Here is a 14,727-nt window from a genome sequence, read left to right on the forward strand (position 1 = left end):
AATTTCTGTTGATATAGTCTTTACTACCCGATACTTGTATCTAATATTATGCTCCTACAATAAGCTCCTGCAATATGCTCCTACATTATGCTCCAACCATTTTTCACACCCCAATAATTACCATTTACCCCTTATAATCTCCACATACATATGCTCCTGCAATGTACTCCTACATTATGTAGAAGCATATTGCAATGTCCTCCTACATATGTAGGAGCACATATAATATTATGTAGGAGCACATTGCAATGTGCTCCTACATATGTAGGAGCACACTGCAGGAGCGTATTGGATTACGTTTGTTTGGATACTACAGTTCCGTTCCGTTTTTCTCCTCCAAGAACCGATGAAACCGATGCAATGTGCTCCTACATAATGTACGAGCACATTCCAATGTGCTCCTACATAATGTAGGAGCACATAATGTAAACTAAAAAAGATGCCGAGCTAACAACGCCATCTACAAGTTTCACGCATCGTTACTCGACTCATGTCACATGACTCATGTCACATGACTGTTGGGCCCCACCGCTTCCTTCAACCGGCCGGACCCTTCCGTACTCTACGGGCGCCAAAAATTACTTTTGTTTACACACGGATATCGAAGACCAAAAACCGAAACTACAGTTTCATATATGCTACGACTGATTCTAGTCGTATACCGCATATAAGAACCTGTCACGGTTCAATGAACCTGCCGCAAAAAAAATTAGTTAGGCACAGGATGTACACAAATTTACCAACCCACTAGACCAGCAGCTAATCAAGGCCTACACTGCTAGTTAATGACAATACGCCACCCCAGAACATCTATAGCAGTACCTTACCTAATATCATGATCAGCTTATATTCCAGCACGGTTTTATTGTACTACAGAGTAGAAGTATTAGTAGTAATTTTCTGTGTCGTCAAAATGGTTATATGTTTGGTGCTTCGCTTCGCTCATTTAGCGTCAATCGCTTCATTCGCTTCTTGACCTCGAAGGAGCGCTAAAACCAGCGAACTCCAAGTCATGTTGGCAAGATTGTACTTACTGTCAATTGAAAACTGTTAACACTTGGTGGAATGATTCCACTGTAGTGTATGCGCACAGACGTGGAAAAGGTGATCCCATAAGTTATTCTTATATAAAGGGGGACTTGGACGTATCTCAATACAGTATGTGCTTAAGAATATTTAACCATATGTTTCCCAAAGCGAGTTCGTGACCTTCCTTGACCATAGTTTACACTTAATCAGTCTTTATTAATAATCAATGCACAAATCAGGTGGAAGAAAAATAAACAGAGTACATTATTCATAACAGCAAAACTTCATTTAAACTATCCACTCCGTCCATCGTGCCAAGGATAGATGCTGCATTTCCGCGCTGAATTTCCAGCGATAGCCGTTGACGCAGAAATTCATGTGATCGACTTTCTCCCGTATGCTGCTGCAGTCTTTTGCCCCCTCTTCTTTTACACTTAATACAAATACAACATGTAAACGCTGGGCTATTTCAGTGTGGGAACGTCTGGCACAGGCGGCAGTGATGCTGACCGGAAGTTAACTGACGTTTACTTGGGTCCAGCGGTTGGGGTGCACGATGGTCGATGATACGATCATCCCAGTGCGGTTAAGCAACATAAAACCTAGATCATCAGAAGAGTATTAGCAAGTTAGCGCGCAAAGTAAAGGCACAAAGAGGAAAGTTCTGGAGCAAGGGGATCTGGCAAGCAAAGCAAAGATGGGCACGATCCAGAGGCAAGACTAATATTAAGGATTTGTGTGTGCGGTAACATTTCATATTTTCTCATCGAACAGATTCAAGTGGTCATTTAACCTAATTTCGAAGCGATAACGCCTGGTTATAGCCGTGATAATAGCGAATCGAAATAAAGTAATGTCAGTTGTCCATTACACATTTAAAATGCATCGTTGACCAAACCAAACTCACAATTATTACGTACTGTATAAAAACTTTTTAGCCTACGCGTGTGCTGCGTTAACAGTATAGTAATGCCGCCTGCCTCTGGAAGCAGCCGAATTATTTTATATATATTTTAAAGTCTTGGTTCACCTAATCTGTTTATTTGCAAACGATGTTCCACCACGCCATGGGGTTGGGGTTCTGGATTAAATAGTATGTACTTGTAAATTGTAATTATATTGCACTTTTACAATATATATTGGGCAACGGTTGATCAATATATATATTATAAAAATCAAGTGGAGAGTAAATCTTCACACTCTCTTCACAATCACTACGCAATGTAATTATTAGAAATTACATTATTGTACATGTGCGACTTGGATATATGCAGGCTTTCAGTGTTTCGAAATTTATGCATTGGTATCGTAATTGTAAAAGTTATTACTGTCACTGTCAGCACTTTCTATGGTGTGTACTGTATTTGAGTTAGTAACGTAGTTTGATCGCCAGATAAAAGAAGGCGGCATTTAGAATATTGTACAGTATGTGCTACACAAGTCGATAATGTAATGTTAGAAACCTGGTTCAAATTATCAGGTTGAGCACCACGGTGCAGCATAATCCGAAATTCCGGTGTACCGTTGGTATTCGTATAGGTGAACTTACTTGGTACGAGTATTGTAGGACACAGCTTTCGCTTACTGCATGCACCTGATAGCAGCTACCTATGAATGCATTTTTAGTTTTAGTTAAACACCTATCTAGATTTCCCATTTGAAATACAGTATTTTTGATTCCAGGCTACTTGCAAAATAATGGAATCGGGAATAAGTTTGCTTGCCGTTGTTTGTTGCTGCCTATGGTTGATAGCGTTATGTGGTGTGTCGGAATCCCGAAGCAATTTTATGTTGGGCAAATATCGGGGCAGCGCAAAGGGGCAGCCAGCAAGGAACCGATTTACTCAGAACACGTAAGTACGTGAATATTTTTAGTAATCTCACAACAATGCGTAAACAAGAAGAAAATATAGAAGCGTTAATCGGAACACTGAATATGATTACTCGTACTATAAATATAGAATGTACAGTTTCTCGGAAAAACTATCTAAAAAAACTCTATATAAAATTTGCGAGTTTATTGTTGATAAACGAGCATATTATTACATTTGTATGGATTCTAAAATTCTCGAAAACAGATGTATATATATACTCGTATGACGAGGACGACCGATTTAATTTTGCAGATTAGTTGCAGAAACAATAAACATTAGCCGGGCAGATCTTTCAGTTAGAAATTAGAAACGAACTAAAATTTTTAAGATTTTTTTTAAAGATTTTGTGTATATGTAATAGGGGTTGATAGTATGTAATTTCATAGATTTTTACTGGCATATTGTAAGATGGTTGTACAATGTCAATTTTTGTATACTTCCAGTGGTGACCTTCCGCCTGACCAATATTTCGAGCAACAATTGAACCATTTTAATGAAGCTGATAACAGAACATGGCAACAGGTGAACGCGCGTATTAACTAATCGAATAAATCAAATTATCGATGACAGAAGCAGAGAATAGAGCGAGCAGCTGTCTCGGGATGACAACGAAATTCGACAATGTTCAGTAGACATATCATGATAAACATTAGCATAAAAAACCTACATGCTACAGTTTTCCCATTTTTTTTGGCGAAATACTCGTTTCTATCTACATATTATATATTACTGACGGCTATAAGCCTTTTGTCAGTTCTAAAAGAGAGAGTCATATATTCATAGAACAATCTCTTTGCAGCGCTTTTTCGTAAACGACAAATACTACAAGCCGGGTGGTCCTGTTTTTGTGATGATCGGTACGTGAAGTGGCGATGTTTCTAACCCTAGAGTAAACTACGAATCGGAATTTGCTTTTCGAAGTTGTGTTGAGATATAGCGATTACTTTTGTGCCTTGGATAGGTGGAGAAGGACCGGAAAATCCAATCTGGATGGTCGAAGGGCAGTGGATTCGGTGGGCGGAAAAATTTAACGCATTATGCTTCAATTTGGAACATCGTTTTTACGGCAAAAGTCATCCCACACCGTCAGTCCACATTTGCATTTCCGTGTTTAAAATTGTTCTTGGTACGCTTACTTCTAATTTTTAGAGACTTATCCACGGAGAATTTACGATTTTTAAGTAGCGAGCAGGCATTAGCCGATCTGGCTAATTTTATTACCAACCAGACTGCGTCGCGGGGTATAAAAAAGCCGAAAGTCATCACCTTCGGCGGTTCGTATCCCGGCAGTTTGTCGGCGTGGTTCAGATCGAAGTATCCCCACATTGTGCATGCTGCCATCTCGTCCAGCGCACCGGTTGTAGCGGTGGAAGATTTCACGCGTATGTACAGATTTAAAAATAATATTGATAATGGTCATTATATAGGTGGGAAAAGATCGATTGTTGGTTGGCATAGCGCTATTAAAAGCTCAAAACAAAATTCAGCTCAATTTGGTTGACGTTTTAGGATCCCTTTTTTTAGTGGTGGTACGAGTGATGGAAATAGTCTAACTTTGAAATACGAATTATTCTTGACATTCACAAATTACAACAAAGTAAGTACAAATGCTTTCATATTTTTGTGCAGAGTACTTAGAAGTTGTGAAAAATTCGCTGGCGCGCTTTAGTCCGCAGTGTGTGGATAACGTTGCCGCCGCGAGTGCCCAGTTGGAAGAGGCTTTGCAGAAGCCGGTCAGTACAAAAAAACTGCAAACCCAGTTTCAGTTATGCACGCCGATTGATGTTACGGTGAAGAAGGACGTGCAGAATCTGGTAGAATCACTGGCCGGGAATTTCGAAGGCGTAGTGCAGTACAATCGCGATAATCGAGCTTTCGAAGGAGCACTGGCTACCAATATTACCATTGAGACATTATGTGATATTATGGGCGATACGAGCAAAGGAACGGCTCTCGAGCGATATGCCCAAGTGAACGCCTTGCTGCTCAATGCATACGAGCAAAAATGCCTGAATTTTACGTATCAGTCCTTTTTGGATCCATTGTTGGATGTGCAGTGGTCGGATTCGACTAGTGAAGGAGGTAAAAATAAGTGACAGTAGTCTTGATTTATAGTACTTTGCGATAATAACATAAAATTGCTAATCATGGAAATGTCTTGTGGTAGTATGATTACAAAAGTTATCGAAATTATACAGGTCGCCAGTGGACCTATCAAACGTGCACGGAATTTGGCTTTTTTCAAACATCCGATTCGGCTTCACAACCGTTTTCTTCGATGTTCCCTCTAAAATTTTTCGTGGACCAGTGTAAAGATCTGTTTAACATTAGCGAGCCGGTTTTACAACGTGGTATACAAAGCACAAACCTGTATTATGGCGGCTTGGATTTGCATACGGAGCGGGTAATGTTTGTCAACGGAGACATCGATCCATGGCATGCGCTGGGCATCACCAGAAAACACGGACATGATTCCCCGGCGATTTTAATTAAAGGTAAGTCACCCTAGTTGCACATTTACTTTCATATTGTTTACAGCGCACTAACAGGCTAGAACAATTTTGTTTTTTTACAGGAGCCGCACACTGCGCTGATATGTAAGCATTTACAGTACTTGGTCACTTTGTTTATGACGTGTATACAGATTATAGAAAGAGTACTTTTTCCTTGTGGTGTTCGTGCAGTGTACGTAGATGCAGAATCGAGCAATCAAACTTTTTAGAAGCAACACTCACAAGATTCTTGGTGCCGTGAAATAACTGTGAATGGTACCACTTACGAGCACTTAGTACTTACTGTGAAATATTTTTTTAAAAATATTGTGTATACCTACGTAATGCGAATATCGTGGTTGTAACACACTTATAATTTTTGCAGGTATCCGTCTCGCGATGAAGATATTCCCGAACTGGTATTATCCAGACTGATCATCGAGTACTTCCTGGAAAAATGGATAGTTCTCTGAGTGATTAGGATTTAGGATTGACATTGTGTGATTAAATTCTCTTTTCTGTTGTGATTTGTTCGGACCAACCTTTGTGGGTTGTTGTAGTTCCTATTTTTGTATAAGCAAAATTTTTTAATTGTTGTCACCGTTTTGTAAAGTTACCGGGAATGACAATTTCCGCAACTAAAACCGATATCGTGCTATATGTATGTATCACAAAAGTAGCTTCCTCAACAAACGACAATATTATCAAGAACATAAACTTTTGCATAACAACATGAATACAACAAAACAACGAGTCCCAATGTACAAACTATGCATTGGGAACGTGCTCTTTAAAAATTCTTCTCTTTAACTTTGGCTTGAACACCGGCTTAGACACGGGGCGGGGCGTCAACGGGTCAAATTCATCCATATGAGCAACCGGAGCTTTTGGTGGAATCACGCTATTGGAAATACTGGGCACAATGGGTGAGACGACTTCCGAGGCCGGCGTTGACGCTGTCATAAGCTGCATTTCGTGGTCATGATTTACCTCGTGCTTTCGAGGTTTTCGCCGCACAATTCTGTCACAAAAATGCTCCACCACAATCAAACTAGCCGAACATACCAGACACACCGCCAACGCCCAAAATCCGTACTTATACGTTCCCGAAACGTCGCGCAACCTCCCAATCAGCGGTGGCCCGGCGAGAAACGCGGCGCCTTGGAACGCAATCACGGAACCCAGGGCGGAGCTCAGCCGGTCAATACCAAAAAAATCCACACAAACCACCGCCACTAAGGAGATATAGCTTCCCGACGTCATTCCAAGAAAGGCTGCGTAGATTCCCAGTCCGACAAAATTCGTCGCCACCGGCGCCAGGCAGTTACACACGGCCGCAGCACAGACAGCCGCACAAAATCCCCATTTCCGATGAAACAGCTTCAAATCCGAGAACCATCCGTAGCCAATCCGCGCAAATATATCCGCTAATCCAATAATAGCAATCAACATCGCCGCGTCGTCTTTCGTGCATCCCAGGTCAACAGTGTGAGCAGGCAGGATAAGGAAGATATTCATGTACGAAAAGGTTGCGAGCATCACTGACAGTGCATAGACAATAAACAGTCTTTGCCGAAACAGTCCGAAATCAAACAACGGCGGTTGGCCTTCTTTCCTCTTGAACCGATTAACAAAACGCTGGAAGAAGGTTAACCCTTTTTCAGACTGACTGGTCCTTCCGACTGTGATCTCCCGCCCATGCGAGCGTGTGCTCAGGGGTTCAGCTGGCATGGAATGCGCCGAACGCTTCCGCGTATCCTCGGCCAAGGGTGTTTCTAACAAATGCGTATTCGCTTCCAAATCCCTCTCGTATAACGAGCCGAGACCATTGCTTCGCGCCGACGCCGGCGCACTGAAGGCCTTCGTAGGAGCGTGCGCCGCGCTCGAATCATCCAACGTGGCTTCCAGCGCCCTTAACGCCCGCAAATGGGAGGCACGTTGCTGAGCACGCAGGATGCGCATGTGGGTAGAAACGGGGCGCAGCAACGCTCCCGCCACACAGACGTTTAGGGCGATGGAGCCGCATATAAGGATGGCGCCCGATACAGGAAACTCCTTTACCAAATATGACGTTAGATAAGGCACTGTAAAAAAAAGTAGGCATGATATAAGCACAAATAAATCATCATAACGGCCATTATGAAACCAACAGCCAAGCGAAATTAGAAGTTTATAATGATTACTCCTGGAGTTTCGGTTTAGCATTTTACTGGTCATCGAATTTAATACTAAAATCTGTACCACTACAGAGACTTGTATACCAGTTTCTCATATTTCTGCACCGAACATCCATAAATTATTACCCGGTCGCAGTGAAAAAACAGCTAACACCTTCCATCGAATCTCTTAAAAATGCGAGCCTGTTCTACGATTAATTAATCGACTGCAACCTTTTTGCAGTTATTCTTGTACGTTGTCGTGGTGTTCATCATCTGATCAATAAAAATTCGCACTCCAGATCTGTGCACACTTCTTAATCACACGCCAGGCAATCTCGCACTAAATGCCGTATTAAATTAACTTCCAGCTATAAATATTCCGAAATTTAATCATGCGCCTTCTTCTAGGGAGCTTTAGTCCCGGTCGAACTCTCCCAGATAACAAGAGAAGGCAACACCCTGGACAGTAAGATTGGCAACACGCCGAACCGACCATAATAGTTACCGAACAGCGGCGGAACTATTTTTAAACCGCGATTGTTGAAGCAAAAATCATTGCATAATTGATGGCATGCCTGGGAAGCATCGTTGTCACATTCTCATGAGAGAGATACACACATAGATACAGTTAAACATTACCGCCCTCTCTGTTCATCCCATGACGTCATTGCCACCACTGGCTTGGCATCCCAAATAGGACCCGGTTCGCTGATTAACCAATCAGTAAAGGGCCTCTATACTCCCTCTCCCTCCTTCTACAGACAAGTAAACAGATTTCCGGCCACAAGGCAATCAAATCATCATCACACCACACCAGTCACCATCCCGCAGCCAGACAATAAACCCATCTGGCAAATGCCGCCTTTTGACTTGATCCGCTAACAGTTGCCACAGTTAAAATCAACAAGCCGCAGATAGACTGCGGCAATATATGCATAGGAACATTATGGAAAACAAGTTGGCATATTGGGAAATCAAATGGGAATGCTCCAGCAGAATCAACTTCCTCTTTCACCGATTACACTCACTGATACGTCCACTGTGCTCAAACCGTTTGTTTAATGTATGTGCCAGCTTGTAACTGTCCAGTGGCGCGGAACCGTTCAATGATAAGTACAACAAACGCAAAAAGCTAAGTCCAGGAAATGGAAACCGTTTTTCAACAACGGAAATACTACAGATGTCAAGGAAGAACTGAATAGCTTCATAAAACCGCGATTTCCATCGCTTTACTGACGTGTTTTATAAAACCCTTGTCAAGATTATAAGGTTTTGCTTTCATTAATTTCGTTCTAGGTTCTTTCGTCAGTTCTCTTTTAACGAACCAAAACAACAACCCAAACTAATACGAAGCAAAACTTTAGCGATAACAAAAAGTATATTCGGCAATAGCCAATTCAGATAACAATGAGCATGCGCTCGTAGAGAAGAATTAAAATGATTAAAAAATTCAAGCAGTTAACGACATTTAAAGTTTTAAAACGGTTCTTCCCGTATGTTAGGAATATCGCGAAATCGATGTTTAATAAAGCGGAATCTGTATCTATTTCAACCGTGAATTTATAAAAAACATTTAACGGAATATGGCCCAAAATATCCCCATGTGTACACTGACAAAACTGCATCAGTTCTACCGAGCACAACATCAAACATCCTCAGTACGATGGGGTAAAATTTCCCACCTGTTATCGATCCGAATGCAGCTCCCGACAAGGATATTCCATTTGCCAAAGCTCGTCTCTTCTCGAAATATGAACCAACCGCAACTGCCAACACAGTTCACAATTTAGTACATCAGCACACGCAAAATGTTAAGCATATTTCAAAGTAAATTCCATCGTCTGCAGGTAACAAATCTCGAAATAAATCTTAATTTTTAGTTATTTCTCTAGCTTCGTCAGAATTTTTTATATGCTCGTAATGTTTATTTCGCTACAAGAAGCCGCTTCACTTCTTAACCGTAACTGCTTACCCACAGCCGGCGTATAGGAAAGCGCCGATCCAAGGCCTGTACACAAAGATGTTATTACTTTTCTTTCATTATGGTAATGATCAAGCCTACGGCAAGAAACTGGACTAACCACTTAGACATCCGTAGCTAAAATATAAAAACATCAAGCTATTGGCAAAATATCCCAGTGAAATTCCAATTCCAAGTAACAATCCACCCAGCATCACAACGCTTCTTTGAGAAAAGGCATTGGCCAAAAAGCTAGCCAAAGGAGCTAAATACAAAGAAAAGGTACGTAGTTTACTCAAAAGGACATATAACGCGATTAAATATTACGATTTCTACTGAAACCTTCAAACCAAATAACTTAACACGTAATTCCTGATCTCTGTGGTATCGCCACGATTGGTATAACACCTATTTAAAACTTATAAAATTTATTTATTAGTACTTTTTTCATGTCTATCCAGTTCCACTACTGCTGCATCTAAATATCATGACGTTAAGATATATGGTTGTGTACGTAGTTAAATGACCCGCAAGAAAGTACCATGTTTGACCTAGGTTTTATTTAGGAGGTAATAACTGCTTATAGTGTTTTTAATTCTTACAACATCTGCCTGCGTAAGTACTGAAACATTTGTTGATCTCCATAGACTCCTGTAGAAACAGCATGCATTGCCCAAACATAACCGATAATCTCTGTTGCTCTCAGTATCTGATCATGTGCTAATTCTTCACTGTTTCTTAATAAGAAGATCTTAATAAACGTCAAAAGGGATTCCATATTGAACTTAAGTGGTATCGATTAACGATCATCGATCGATTATCCCACTGTGCATCACACAAGCTCAACGTATAATTTTATATTTAGAGTTCACGCTAGCGAAAACAAATTCTCTTAATTCAGATTCATCGTATAAAAGAGAGTAGACGATGAGAAAAGGCACCCTCTTATATTGCATGTCCATGACACTGTAAAACGATCATCTATTGTAAACCACTACCATTTTCTCTGTTGAAAATCCCGGGGATTAAACATCTTATTTAGTCTACTCGAGTGGCCATTATTTAACAAGTTAATTAAAAAATGTCTGTCTACAAATCAGTAACCCGAATTTTTGACTTACCAAACCACGTACTACAAACTAAAAATAAAGCGTAAATCCATGAAACATCCGCATTGGAAGCGCCGAATTGTTCCCGCAGAGACACAAAAATTATTCCAAATGCTTTAATGAGCCCGACATTGATCACATGCATCAGAAAACATCCAAATACCACCACCTACAAAAGAAATATTTCAGACAACTTGTCATCTTACACTGGCGCTCAACGTTAAGTTGTTAACGTACTGTGATTAAACGGCAGAGATGTTCATAACCATTACTGGTACTAAAACTAAATTAAATAAAACAGGAGCTCAGTAATATCTCTTGCTAACTTTCTGCAAAACTACAACAGGCTCACAACAAATAGTGCCACGTTTAATTACAGTAAGTAAGGATACTGATAGCCAACCGTTTCACGGTCATTTATAAATCAGTTTCTGATAACAGAAAATTTGTGTAAGCGCGCAAAATTCAAATATGCAGAGTACAAAAATTACTGTGAACCTCACCCAGCCATAGCCGCCATCTAACGCATTGGTTGTCGCCTTATGAGGCAACTGGACATCGGAAGGCCGATGCATCGGAGAGGAAGTTCGAACATCTTGGCGCGATGTCGAGGTGGGGTCCGCGATTTCTTCGATAAACTCATCATGCTCTTGAACGGTGTTATGTCCCAGCAGTTTGGCGGACACTTGTGCAGGACGGACGCGAAGGATTTGACCATCGGGTCGGAGTTGATCAGCCGCGCGCGATGGACTGTCCTGCTCTGACATTCTCCACCGGAATAATCTGAAGTAAAATGAATATTTCGACGTAATTTCCAATTACAGACAGCCTGAAAACATTTTTCACATTTTAAAAAGTTTAGGCTGATGCTTTCCCGCTACAGGAAAAAACGAGCAATTTAATAAAAACAGTACATAAATTGTAGATACATGTATCTTCAAGCTATTTCTCAAATCTAACGCGGCATGTATGACATGGCGATGTGACAGTGTTCTTTAAAAAAGCATGGCAACACAAATATAGAAAAACAAAATTACGTCAATGAACACTCGACATTCAAATTTTTTTCAAATCTGCAGGACAAGTATGCTTCGCATACCGAAAGTACCGAATAACTGTGGTTGACATTTCTCAACACTACGGATCTTTCATTACTATCCTCGTAAAGTTGTTAATATTTATTGATTAACATTTCCAACATCAGCAAATTCTTTTGAAACTGCATAAATTTTCGTATCAAGTCACTGCTGCAGCGCGGCGCCTCGAACCGAATTCAACTCAGCAAATAAATTATCAAGAGAAAAGTCAAAAGTGCTCGTGTTTCGGCGTCTTCGGAAACAGCCTTAATGCATTAGTAACTCCAGATCTGATCTAATCAGATGCGCATCATTTCAAAACCATACCATATCCGAATTCCCAGCCGTAAGACAATTTAACAATGGCGTCACGCTGGACAATTATCGGGAAATTAAATGTTTACGTCGTAAATCAGAGTTCAAAAAGCTAGATTAGCATCACTCCGTGCAGCGACAGCGCAGTGCGCCTTTCCCCGGCGCACATGGGAGCAGAATCCGATAAAGAAGGAGAAAACGATGCAAAATTTCCAACATCCGCTGCCGCAACAATAAAATACATGCCAATCGATACCATGTACTGCAGACAGGAGAATACATCTATCGGCCAGAACGGTAATCCTATTTCGGAGCATATGCAAATGAGTAAAAATAGGCTTTTGTACCATATTTGCCGTGGGCAAATCGAAGCAAAATGCCAGTCACACCCCACAACAAAAATTCTCGAGGAGCAGTGCCGGGCTGGTTTAGCCAACTTATTAAGAATATAATAGCAACTAATCGGAAATGTCTCCATCCGACGAGCATCCACAACACTCACACTAACTATTACAGTTCAACTGGCAATGAAGAGTGCGTCGAACAGTAAAAAGCATTAAACATTATTGCAGCGAAAAAACATCATCATAGGGAGTATTTTCCATTTCAGCAAACTAAACACGGAGCAAACATCAAACCAAGACATGTATATCACGTAAACGAACTTTTTATTATTATGGCCATCTGTTCCTGTACGCGCCGCTCTCCCCTCACAAACAGCCGCGCAACACATACACACTCACAACATAGTGAAACACACTCTACGTCAATTTCTTCGCTTTTCAAATCAATAAAACTACAACTTTTCTATTATGATCCTGCAGTTTGGGGTAAGTATGGGGGCCATCGACGCCAGCGAAAAGGAACGGGAGTGAGTTTTCCGGTTCTGTGCGGGCCGGCTGTTAACACATGGATTGTTTGTTACTTATATTTTAACAAGGAACATCAAATCAATTAAACACACAAAAATGTTACATATATGGGGAATACGGCGTCGATTGTGCCGTGTCCCACAGGGATTCTCTGACCATTATTATCAAAACAACCCTATCGAATGATTCGAATCTGCAGTGTTTGGAGTCTAAACCCACAATAGACTTGTAAATCCTTAAATTTTTTTCAATACTACTCCTGCCTTCTGGGGCAATCTAGGCTACTACAACACTTCATGGAGCTCGTTTCAGGTTAAATTAGCTAAAATTCGGTAAATTTCAATGAGTAACCTGCGAAACCATTCTGCCTGCAACTTGCGCAACGACAGTCTCTGTGTAACACAGCAATTTCTATGGAACGCTATGCAAGGAACAACCTGGTACGAGTAAGGACTAATCCCCAACATGCCGGCGCAAGCAAATTCTACTCTAATTACACTATAACAGTGACTGAGAAAGACCCGTAAAGATTCACCAGATCGACATTCCCGTTGACTTTACGAAGAATATTTTGACATCTTATCCTAAAGTCAAAACGTGGACTATTTCAAAGAGCTCCTTACCAGACTGGAGAACTGGGAAGAACTAGGATCAGTAGGCAACATCGCATTGCAAACTTGAAGGAACTAGGAAACTACTATATAATCTGATAATAATTGCGGCAAATTCGGTCAATATTTGAAAAGCACAATCAATAATCACGCAGATCGCACTTTCGCAAAACTCCAAAAGAGCCCGAATTCAATAGAATCCGATAAGGAATAAGCTTGCAGAAGCCGTCATGATAGACGGAGAATCTATCAATGATAAGAAGAAAAGTGACTCAGCCACTTCGACCCTGCTCCAAGTCCAGTCATCTTTCCTGCACTGTGCTGTAGAGTGTAGAATCTGATCTTGATGTGAACTGTGAAGTGAGCATCTCCAGTCTGACGATAAGCTCCAAAACGGTTGCGACTTGCGATATCAATGATGCAAGTCCAGCACTGTTGAACGGAAAATGTTGCATTGAGCTGTACAAAACTTACAAAGCACCATAAAAACAGAAAAAATTAGTATAAGCATTTATACTTTACACACGAGTATGTTTCTTCAACGGTTTGATCGCTCTCATGTCCCAAAACATGTGCTGTGCAGTTTCAACGAAATTTAGCCAAGAATGTACCTGCCATAACTGGCAGATTGCACAAGTCCAGGCTGCATGCACTCTGCAGTATTGCGACTGTATGTCACTAGGTACATCTACAGATCATCGCAAATGAATTGCGCCGCTACCCCGCACTAAGAGGCTGCAGTCAAATGCCGACCACAGAAAATGTATCCTGTGAAGCAGCACGATCCTCTGGAATTACCGGGAGGTCCGGGGCAGTGTATCATTTTACCACTTAAACCAAGAACTGCATGTTCCGCCCACAACCAAATAACGTCATGTAGAAAATTGTGTTTATGCAACAGCTAACAGGAAGAGCAGCGTACACTTAACTGTATACGATTACGTATAGAACTATACTTGTCCTTATAGTTCTATTATTTGACATTGTTAACAATGCTCATGTGATGTAATTGAAGTAATTTAAGTGTACTCATAGTCGTAGATAAAGTACGTACCGGCTACAGTTATAGGTGAGCATCACACAATACTACTATATATTGCATTAAAAACCATTTGGGCGGCTTCGATCGGCAGCTTTTTTATTTCCATTTTGCATGTGCTAAACTTATTTTTAAATGCACAAAGTGCTAAAAAATTAAATGCACAAAGTGCTAAAAAATCAACAGCCAAA

At 40.8% G+C, this 14,727-nt stretch overlaps 2 protein-coding genes across 7 annotated transcripts; one reads left to right on the forward strand and one right to left on the reverse strand.

Annotated features, from left to right (window-relative positions):
• The first annotated feature begins 2,425 nt into the window (after positions 1 to 2,425).
• On the forward strand, positions 2,426 to 6,050 carry LOC129581581 (putative serine protease K12H4.7). Of its 2 annotated transcripts, XM_055472746.1 has the most exons (10): positions 2,426 to 2,581; positions 2,713 to 2,882; positions 3,347 to 3,425; positions 3,703 to 3,760; positions 3,865 to 3,988; positions 4,053 to 4,285; positions 4,533 to 4,985; positions 5,102 to 5,398; positions 5,479 to 5,500; positions 5,781 to 6,050. In XM_055472746.1, the coding sequence occupies exons 2-10, from the start codon at positions 2,728 to 2,730 to the stop codon at positions 5,866 to 5,868; spliced, it is 1,509 nt and encodes a 502-aa protein (XP_055328721.1). In that variant the 5' UTR covers positions 2,426 to 2,581; positions 2,713 to 2,727; the 3' UTR covers positions 5,869 to 6,050. The 2 variants fall into 2 exon arrangements, with proteins under 2 accessions (XP_055328721.1, XP_055328720.1); XM_055472745.1 differs by lacking the exon at positions 2,426 to 2,581 and having other exon boundaries at positions 2,591 to 2,882.
• LOC129581579 (monocarboxylate transporter 12-like) lies at positions 5,973 to 14,308 on the reverse strand. Of its 5 annotated transcripts, none has more exons than XM_055472739.1 (8): positions 13,510 to 14,308; positions 12,027 to 12,913; positions 11,127 to 11,406; positions 10,636 to 10,792; positions 9,636 to 9,779; positions 9,527 to 9,562; positions 9,237 to 9,320; positions 5,973 to 7,479 (listed from the first exon to the last, which is right to left on the reverse strand). In XM_055472739.1, exons 3-8 carry the CDS (start codon positions 11,388 to 11,390, stop codon positions 6,164 to 6,166), a joined length of 2,001 nt encoding a protein of 666 aa, XP_055328714.1. In that variant the 5' UTR covers positions 11,391 to 11,406; positions 12,027 to 12,913; positions 13,510 to 14,308; the 3' UTR covers positions 5,973 to 6,163. The 5 variants fall into 5 exon arrangements, with proteins under 5 accessions (XP_055328714.1, XP_055328718.1, XP_055328717.1 ...); XM_055472743.1 differs by lacking the exon at positions 12,027 to 12,913 and having other exon boundaries at positions 5,974 to 7,479; positions 13,510 to 13,929; positions 14,109 to 14,307; XM_055472742.1 differs by lacking the exon at positions 12,027 to 12,913 and having other exon boundaries at positions 5,974 to 7,479; positions 13,510 to 13,929; positions 14,024 to 14,307.
• Positions 14,309 to 14,727: the final 419 nt, after the last annotated feature.

Source organism: Paramacrobiotus metropolitanus, unplaced genomic scaffold (assembly GCF_019649055.1).
Source record: "Paramacrobiotus metropolitanus isolate TYO unplaced genomic scaffold, Prichtersi_v1.0 Parri_scaffold0000006, whole genome shotgun sequence".
Taxonomy (NCBI): Eukaryota; Metazoa; Tardigrada; class Eutardigrada; order Parachela; family Macrobiotidae; genus Paramacrobiotus; species Paramacrobiotus metropolitanus.

Coding starts and splice junctions, on each gene's coding strand:
- LOC129581581 (XM_055472746.1), top strand. CDS start 2,728: ATGGAATCGGGAATAAGTTTGCTTGCCGTTGTTTGTTGCTGCCTATGG. Junction 3,989..4,052: donor GGCAAAAGTCATCCCACACC/GTCAGTCCACAT, acceptor TCTAATTTTTAG/AGACTTATCCACGGAGAATT. Junction 5,399..5,478: donor CCCGGCGATTTTAATTAAAG/GTAAGTCACCCT, acceptor GTTTTTTTACAG/GAGCCGCACACTGCGCTGAT.
- LOC129581579 (XM_055472739.1), bottom strand. CDS start 11,390: ATGTCAGAGCAGGACAGTCCATCGCGCGCGGCTGATCAACTCCGACCC. Junction 9,780..10,635: donor AGTTTGTAGTACGTGGTTTG/GTAAGTCAAAAA, acceptor CTTTGTATTTAG/CTCCTTTGGCTAGCTTTTTG. Junction 9,563..9,635: donor TAGCTACGGATGTCTAAGTG/GTTAGTCCAGTT, acceptor CTTTGTGTACAG/GCCTTGGATCGGCGCTTTCC.